At 44.9% G+C, this 9,294-nt stretch overlaps 2 protein-coding genes across 3 annotated transcripts; one reads left to right on the top strand and one right to left on the bottom strand.

The window, feature by feature from the left end:
- Positions 1 to 722: 722 nt before the first annotated feature.
- On the top strand, positions 723 to 3,291 carry LOC123053594 (small nuclear ribonucleoprotein SmD1a). Of its 2 annotated transcripts, XR_006425701.1 has the most exons (5): positions 723 to 889; positions 1,040 to 1,116; positions 2,555 to 2,746; positions 2,825 to 3,002; positions 3,092 to 3,291. XR_006425701.1 is itself a non-coding variant. In XM_044477067.1 (4 exons), exons 1-4 carry the CDS (start codon positions 876 to 878, stop codon positions 2,884 to 2,886), a joined length of 345 nt encoding a protein of 114 aa, XP_044333002.1. In that variant the 5' UTR covers positions 723 to 875; the 3' UTR covers positions 2,887 to 3,214. The 2 variants fall into 2 exon arrangements, 1 of the variants encoding a protein (XP_044333002.1); XM_044477067.1 differs by having other exon boundaries at positions 2,825 to 3,214.
- Positions 3,292 to 5,688: 2,397 nt separating this feature from the next.
- Positions 5,689 to 8,483, bottom strand: LOC123053592 (ras-related protein Rab-2-B). Its single transcript, XM_044477066.1, has 6 exons — positions 8,102 to 8,483; positions 7,814 to 7,953; positions 7,372 to 7,454; positions 7,066 to 7,270; positions 6,917 to 6,985; positions 5,689 to 6,117 (listed from the first exon to the last, which is right to left on the bottom strand). The coding sequence occupies exons 1-6, from the start codon at positions 8,145 to 8,147 to the stop codon at positions 6,028 to 6,030; spliced, it is 633 nt and encodes a 210-aa protein (XP_044333001.1). The 5' UTR covers positions 8,148 to 8,483; the 3' UTR covers positions 5,689 to 6,027.
- Positions 8,484 to 9,294: the final 811 nt, after the last annotated feature.

Below are 9,294 nucleotides of genomic sequence, written 5' to 3'. Positions count from 1 at the left end.
AATGTTGACGCAAGTTATGTGGAGGCCATAAGTGATGTGTGTGTGGGTGTGGTGGCGAGGAACCATATTGGAGAAGTTATCATTTCGTCTTGAGATTATATTGAGGTGTGCAATAGCACGGATGAAGCTGAGCTTAGAGCGACCCTTACGGGGATGTACATTGGTATCACTCTCCACAAGTCCATCATTTTAGAAACTGATTGTTCTTTTGTGGCTTCTTTTCTTGGAAATGATCTACTAGACAGGTCTCCTCTAGTTGATCTAAAGATAGAAGTTTTGAGTATATCCAAGATGATGAATAATTGCAAGATATCCAAGATTAACAGAAGGGCTAATAAAGTGGTGCACGAGATTGCAAAGTTTAGTTTTGATAATAGGTCCAATAGTGTGCTTTTTAATAGTGTTTCGCCCTGCGTTGTATGACTGTTTCAGATTATTAATATATGGGAGGTTTACTGATCTGGATGTAATTTTTATTTCTGATGTTCATTGTACTGCCATGATTGAAGATGAATAGATTAGAAATTTTCCCGCAAAAAAAATATATGGGAGGTTTTTCTTTCAACAACAAAAAAAGACCTAGGCACCTTCTACACGCTTGTTTGTTTGTTGTGGAACAAAAATAGTCTTTTTTTTAGGGGCAGGGAACAAAAATAGTCGGTGGAAGCCTATTGTTTCTCAGAAGCGCAGTGGCCTCACGACTTCCACCGAGCCCAAAGACGTAAAGCCCGGCCCAAGTGAACCGACTCACCAGCAACCAGCCAGGTCAGCCTTCAAACTAGGGTTTTGCCCTCCCGCTCCGAGAAAGCAAACAGCTCGAGCTCCTCCGATTCCGCCCGCCTCCGTTCCTCCGCATCTTCCCGGCCGCCGCCAAGATGAAGCTCGTCAGGTAACGCGCCCCCCCCCCCCCCCCCCCCCCCCTCCCCCCACTTTTCTTCCCTTCTTTCGGATTGGTTTTGTTTTGCCGTCCCTCGCTGATCTGGTTGGTGTAATCCTCCGCGAATTTGTTGCGGATTTGGGCGTTTCTGTTTGGCCGCAGGTTCTTGATGAAGCTGAACAACGAGACGGTCACCATCGAGCTCAAGAACGGCACTACCGTCCACGGCACCATCACTGGTATGCTTCGGCTTCACTCCTCCCGAGTGGGAAATCTTGAAATTTAAGGGGTTCTTTCAGCGAGTCCGTTTCTAGGATCCGTTATCTTTGTCCCCGTGCTCGGTGTTTTTGAGATCTAGTGGCATGTGTTTGCCTGATTGTGTGGCGTGGTTTTGTTAGGTTTAGAGCTCGTAGAAGTGAAACATGTCTTCTATGGGCAGTTAGTGATTTCCTTTCGTAGTTGAAGGATTAGGTAATTATTACAGTGTGGAACTGAGATGAAGATGATTAGCTCCATTAGTGTTGTGGTGCACAATTAGCGATGTTTCTTTGCAGTGGCTGTTCTGCTTGGTCAATTAGCAATTTGATTCATACGAATTGTGTGGAGTATGTTTACATTCAGCCCATCTTCTCTTATGTGCCTGGTGCTGTTCACTCCTGATGTTAAATACATGATGTATTTTGTATATTGAAATCTTCAGTCTTCTATATATTATTCCAAGGAATATAGTGATTGCATCTCCTTATGATAGTGTGGTAACGTACATTAGTTGTTGGTCAGAATGAGAATGCATTGGGACGTAGTACCTCTGTATGCCCCCTCCCAATCTTCCTTGTTGCTCCCAGATGAAGTTTTATACTATTAAACCTAGAAGAGGAACACACCGCACTTCTCCTTTGGTTTGTAGGAATTTTGTAGGAATCTCATAGGAAAGGATTTGTATAGGAAAAATTCTTTAGAGCCCTTTGGTTCGTAGGAATAGAATCCTATTCCTATGAAGGAACTCTTCCTAGCCTCCACATTTCATAGGAAAATAAACATTAGCCTAGACTCAATGGAAAAAATCCTATGATGTGAACCAAATGGTATCTTCTTTCCTATTCCTATTCCTATTCATAGGATTTCAGATACATGCATCTCATTTCCTATGACTTCCCTATTCCTATGATTCTCCTACCCTATGAACCAAAGGGGTGGTAAGTTTGCTGAAAGGTGCAATAAACAATGTAAGAACAGTTGATGAAATTTCTTTGCAACTGGAGAACATTTGTTTTGTGTTAAGAAGGGTACCGTAGGAAATATGATTTGAAGATTGGAATGATGTTTTTCATATTTCTACAGTTGATTTGTTACTTGAGGTGTTCTGGCCTTGGGGTTTATAATCTTTGCCAAATTGCATTTTGTTGGGTAGATTCCATAAGTTTCCACTGCTTGTTAAAAGAAGAAAAATGCATCCTGGAAGATTCATATTGTGTAACTTGTTGCATGTTAGAAACTCGGTTTGCCCAGTTTTACTCTTCGGTCATGTAGAATTCGGGAAATTATTGTTTGGACCCTGTCTGGCTCTTCAGTTTTTGCAACTCCCATAACATTGCACTGCTGCAACTATTTTTGTACCAACTTATTGGGATCATGATTACTGTACCGCAGATCCTCTAACTGATGCATATTTTGTAGGTGTTGACATAAGCATGAATACTCATCTGAAGACCGTAAAGCTCACAATGAAAGGGAAGAATCCTGTAACCCTTGATCACATCAGCGTGAGAGGAAACAACATTCGGTACTACATCCTCCCTGATAGCTTAAACCTGGAAACGTTGCTGGTTGAGGATACCCCCAGGGTCAAGTCTAAGAAGCCAACTACAGGTACGCAGTTTTACCACAGCTGTTCTAAGGTCAGTTTCCACAAGAACTGTAAACTGATCAGCCTACCTTTTGTTTCAGGGAAGCCTATGGGTCGGGGTCGTGGACGCGGCCGTGGGCGTGGTCGCGGCCGGGGGCGCTGAGCTTTATTGTTCCCTGCTTTGGAAGCTCGTGCAGTGCAAGTCCCTACAGCGTAACCTGCTTCCTCTGCGAGCTATGTCGAAGATTGTTTCTGTTCTGTTAGAAGATGTCAATCTAAGTACGTGTTGATGCGGAATCATCTCGCCTGTTTGACCTATGTTCTTATATATTGTTCGTAATGCATTTTCTCGGGAATTTCACTTGCAGGCCTCCAGACTTTTGAAATGCTAAGTGGCATCCTGTGCCGTTACTTGTTACCCTGGAATTCTTGCCCTTGTGCTTTTGCGTAGCAGTAAGTTGTGTTTGAGTAGAAGCTGACCCTTTTTCTTCTGTGGCAATGCTTGAGATTAAACTGGGCTGGGGGCACTGGCATTTCAGATTACGCATTGATATATTCATCTGAATCATGCACCTGTCCACAATTCTCGCATGTATGCTGCGATGTTAGGCTTGATCACTTTCTGTGATTTGATTTTCTGCCCGGTGTGGTTTAGTTTCCTATAAGTTTGGAACAAATTGAATCATCATTTTTACTTGCAATGTCTACACAAAATCCAGTTAGATGATGGGTGATGTTGGTTCCACTTCTCTCTTTCATCATAACGTTTGATGCTGTGGTGGCCTTTTTTTTTAGAACATTTATATATCCTGGAATCTCTCCATCTTGTTTGTTGAGACAATGTTTTACTGGAATTTAACTCCAAAGGCTTACTATAGTCAGTAAAAGTTTCTGGAATATGTTTGCAAAAAAATAAAAATAGTTGGTAATAGTTTCTGTAACCGGCCACAACCCACAGCGTAATCAGACATAGCCATGCCACAACCTCTTGGCCGTGATGTATCCATCGTTCACGCAGTGCCGTGCCGAATCATGCAACGAGCGTTGTGGGTGATGCGTTTGAAGCGACAGGTTTGGCCGGCCGGCCTATGGTGGTGTCATGTTTGGGACAAGTGTTGGCCGGAGCATTTGCCTCTGTCTCTTCACCGTCTTACGTTTCAGGATCGGGACGAATTAAAACCTCGACGGCGATCAATTTCTTATAAGCTTTATCAAAGTGTTAGAACAAAATTTTGATAATAACCCCTCACATAAATGCGCATCCCAGTCGAATTGATTCCATCCTGTCAACCCCGTTGTCCATCCATCCATGCCCTCCCAGTCCTAACACTTTGTCAATGGAGGACACCCCCAATCAGCCAAGCCGCATGCATTATCCTCTTCCATCTTCTATCTTCTAAAAGCCAAAAGACAAATATTCCGCAGCAAAAGATGGACGAAAAGCAGAAGCGAACCGCCTGTTGCTCTCTGCAAATTGATTCCCCCCACATGCCCCTCGATGCCAAGATGACACATCACGGCATCAATAATCCCGTCTTGTTAGACATGTGTCTTGGGCTAGGCCACACCACACAGGATCGAGATTCCGTGCATGGCGGAAAGGCAACCCGGAGAGAGATTTCCTATCACCCGACCGTTCCACACAGTCTAGCTTCCCTGGCAAGCGATGCCCTACACACCACCGTTGAAGCCAGAAAGAAGGGCGCTCGTTGGAGTGGTTACATAGTTGTCCAGCTCCACCTCCAGCAGTTTTGCTCTCTCTCTCTTGGAGCAAACTGTAACCATTTTCTCTGATAAAAGGGCGTGCCCGCGCTGCTCCAGCCTGCCTGCACGTTCCAAAACCCTCACGCTACAGCACCGTCGCTCGCCTAGAGAGAGAGAGAGAGAGAGAGAGAGAGAGAGAGAGAGAGAGAGAGAGAGAGAGAGAGATCAAGGTTTATATAGAGGAAGAAAAGAGAGGAGGAGGAGGGGGGCAGGCACAGGCAGGCGGGAAGGATGTGCTTCAGGCTCAACAGTAAGGAGAGGGTGGGGTGCTGCCTGCTGGTGCTGCTGTGCATCGCGCTCCTCGTCGGCGTCCTCTTCGGGATGGGCGTCTTCCGCCACGGCTACGACAAGTTCACCGAACTCGGCCGCAACCACACCTGCTACGACTGCCACACCAACTAGCCACACCCTCGCCGGCTCACGCGCCGTCGGCTTGCTGCCCTACTCATGTGCATGTCTGTATGTATAGCAAACCGTGCAGAATTTTGTTGCTCTGGTACGCAGCCGAGGGTACGGACTGTTGTTGTGTTGCTGCTGCTGTGGCCGTCTCCTACTCCTTCCGGTCCATGCTAATTGCCGCTCAAATTGAAGTATCTAGAACTGAAATACGTCTAGATACATTTATTTCAGCAACCAACAACTAATATGGATACAGGGCTCTCGGTTTCTTGTGTTGCATCAATCATTTTGTAGGAACGAGCTGGAATGGTTTGGCCTATTTCCAAACCTTATAAACCTGAAGAGGAGAAATATATATAATAAAAACTACTCCCGTTGTTTTAAAACGTAAGACCTATGGTTGTAACTCAACACGAACTACGGTCGACAAACAAGCAAAGTTAGGGTCGAAGGAACTTAGAAATGCTTTGGAAACTTTTTGCTTATGATCTCTAAGAAAAAAAATAGACGAACATTATTAAGGGAAAAGAGGAAAACAAGTCAATTACAAGAGAACCAAAAAAAAACTATTTATTTTACAACAACTACCTCAAACTCTCCACAAGATATATTCAGATTTAGACATAAGAAAAACAAATTAACACATATCCTTCAGCCAAATAGCAACAAGCTTCATCCGATTAAACTTAACTGAGTACTTTGGATGGTTCATGTTCAGTGAGTGAAAGCTCAAATTTCACAAGCTCAAGTGTCCTTATAGAATCACGGGTTACCTAGTCAGGCACACATCTGCAACTACTCATGAAAAAACAGTGTTCAATAACTTTAAAGTCTGTGGACCCAAAGGTTTTGAGCTGATTTAAACATACACATTGAATCATACATACTTATTTAATCACACATGCAAATGGATATAATTCGTGAATCCTAAATGACACGGCTGGAAGCATCTGATGGATTACAGTGATTGTATACAGTATAAGGAAATGAACTGAACCTATTTTGACTGGCTCACTGGAACATAATCCATAGGCGCGTGAAATAACAAAGCACCCTGGAGTTACAATCACTCGCAACTCGAAATAATGTAACAGGTATTGTAACACATGCCATGCGATTTTGTACACCATGGATCGTTCCATTAGCCGCAGCAGCTGCCACCTTGGGAAGACGAAGCACCAGCACCTCCAGCTTGGCCAGGAACTGCATAGCCAACTTTGATTCCATACGACTGCAAAAATTAAGAGGAGAAATCAGTACATGCTCAGGGCCAGGAACAAAGTACCGCAGGGAAAGCAGCAATGTAACCTTTTTTGTCAGTTCAACAGGCAAAATTTTAAAAGTGTTCTTGGCAGGAAAATGGCATTTGCTGCAATAGCAACACTGCTGCCCTACCGCTTATTAACTTCTTCTGCCAACAATGGAGGGCAACGGATCTCTCTTTTTCAGCACGAAGAAAAGAATCTCCTTACTCCATTAAACTACTACAGCGAAATTTATGTAACACCGTCATCATCTTTTAGTAATCTTATTAGGGTCCATATAAAGGCTCTCAGTAAAGTGGTGGGGTTTCTGTACGATGGGAATGAAGCAAGGCATTTACACGGGTTGTATCTTGTGCTTTCGCAATAAAAATATTGTAACTTGTAAGGCAGGCATTCATGCGTTGTAAAGTGGAGTAGAATATACATCAGAAACCTGAGCCTGAAATCACCTAATAATATTAAATGATGCAACTTAAGGATCACACAGCACTTAAAAGGCATCTCTAGTTCTCTACATACCAGGGAAATTTTGTGGCACAACATGTTTGTTAATAATGTAATTAAGTTGCATAAATGATTGCTAATATACAATCTCACTTTTCACTAAGCAGACAAAAGAAATGATATGATATTTGAAACTGAATCTCATTTAGGTACATCAGACAAATTTTGTGGTGCATAAGTAATAATAAAGATAACATTATACATTCTCACTTTTCACTAAGCATAATAACAAAGAAAATGATTTGATATTTGAAAATTTACCTCATTAGATACATCAAAGACACCATCCTGAATTTTCTTGTATATTGCTCCAGCAGTCTTGACAAAGCCCTGTATTTCAAATCGAATGAGACAATGGTCCATGGAGAAGGCCTTAATTGCACAGAGATGCATCAAGAATCAATCATCACCTCCTCGACATTTTGTGCAGTTTTTGCAGATGCCTCCATAAAGATGAGACCATTCTCCTTGGCAAACTGCTCGCCTTCCTCGAAGCTCACGGCACGCCTATGGGATAGGTCACATTTGTTTCCAACTAGCATTATTGTCATGTTGGCATTTGCATGTTGCCTTGCATCTTCCAGCCAGCTTGCAAGATGATTAAAGGTTTCCCTCCTAAATTCGGTATGACATGGATATTAACACCATGGTTAGCTAGTTTCAGATAACTATGCACTTAATCTAACCAGGCAGCTTTCACTATATTGGGCAAGTACCTGGTGATGTCATAAACCAAAAGAGCACCAGCAGCTCCCCTGTAGTATGATCTAGTTATCGATCTGAATGACTCCTGGCCTGCCTGTAATGTTAACGCGGCCACATAAGATATTTTTTTTATTTACCTTGACAAACTAAATATGACACCAAGGTTTATGGCACGACAATGAGAAGGAAGCTAAACTACACATTTGTGCATCTCATGACAGCTAATTCATACAGAAACTCGATGAAGTCGCAATTATGAATGGTGAAACCAGAATCACACTACAAACAGCAGTTTTAACTCTACGATTATCCTAGTGAGGCACAGTAATTCCTAGCGCCACCTCTTTCCATCTGCGCTTGGCACTAACTGCCACGGTAAGAAGACAAATCGATCTAGGCGCGTGTCAGCTAGGAAAGGCAAAGAGAAATGAGGAATTGGTCGCGGAGAGGTACCGTGTCCCAAATCTGGAGCTTGATGGGCTTGTTGTCGATGGTGATCATCCGGGCGCCGAACTCGACGCCGATGGTGAGGTCGTGGACGGGCTGGAAGCGCTTGTCGGTGAACTGCAGCAGCAGGCACGACTTGCCGACACCTGCACGACCACCCGACCGTCAGCGCGAGCCAGATTCAGCAGAGGCGGACACAGATCTCCCCGACGACGGGAGCAGCAAAGTGCCGCACGGATCCGCCCAATCTCCCCGGAACGAGGAGGGGTCGGCGGAGGGGGAGGGGGAGCGCACCTGTGTCGCCGATGATGATGTACTTGAAGAGGTAGGCGTACGACATCTCTCCTCCGCCGCGGCCGCAGCAGCTACTCCGGGGAGAGGCGGGGTTCAGGGGATTTGGAGGGGAGCAGCGACGAGGGAGAGAGGGGGGATTTCCTCCTCTGTTTACTTCGGAAGGAAGGAGACGTGGCTACGTGGTCGAACTGATCTGGGGGCGGTTCGCTTCGGCGATTTAGCCAGGCAGCGGTCGCGTGCGGGTTATTGATTTCGAAATCGGTATGTCGCTGTCCCTCGGCCGACCAGGACCGGTGGGAGCAAGCGAACCCCAAGCCCAAAGATGGAGCGCACGGGTGCCGACTTGCCGTGGATGGAGAACGAACTGGAACTGTAGGATGGGCGAGTTTGGTTAGGGGTCGGCACGTCGGGCCGGGTTCAGGATTGTCATCATGAAGCTAGTCGGCTTGTAGACCCGCCGAGGACGGGCAAGTTTTGGATCGGGATTAGTTGAAATCTCCACGCCACCGTTTTCCTTCCTTGTATACACGAGAAGCAAAGAAGCCGGCGTGCCAGTAGTGCCAATGCCAAATGCCACTCGAACTCGTGCTCTCCAACATAGGGCGAACTTGAATTGGATAAATTATTTGGTTGGCTACAAGCTACAGGTGTGCCTTCTCACGCTGGATACGGAGGAGTCACCAGGCCAGTCGGCCACCTGAGGATAGGGAAATGTTGTGTTGGGTTGCCCCATTTTAGAGGGTACCATTATTGACCATCAACCATGTCAATACGGAAGAACTGCTACATCTCTTCCTAAATTAAACCACTGAAACGTCTTATATTTAGAAACAGAGGATGAATAAAATTATTTTGACATCCCTTTTATGCAGTTGAAAGCCTCGGCTATTTAATTCTTTTGTTATCTTTGACATTCCACTTTCAGGAAATATAGCTGCTTTTGGCAGTGTCCACTCTTTTTTCTTCCGTGCCGCAACCGACTTCCACCGTCTATAGTGTCATCGATGATTATGCACCATGTATTTTTGTGACTCAACTACCTTGGACGTAGGGCGAACATCAAATCAGTCGGCTTCAGGGTAGGCTTCTCGGGCTGGGTACAGAAGGGTCCCAGGCCACCTGAGGATAGGAAAATGTTAGGGTAGCCGGTTTATACACCCACCTGCGGATGGAGAAATGGCAGGCATGTCGGC

Source organism: Triticum aestivum, chromosome 2D (genome assembly GCF_018294505.1).
Source record: "Triticum aestivum cultivar Chinese Spring chromosome 2D, IWGSC CS RefSeq v2.1, whole genome shotgun sequence".
Lineage (NCBI taxonomy): Eukaryota > Viridiplantae > Streptophyta > Magnoliopsida > Poales > Poaceae > Triticum > Triticum aestivum.
Note: the sequence above shows the minus strand (reverse complement) of the source record. Positions and strands in the feature narration are given on the sequence as shown.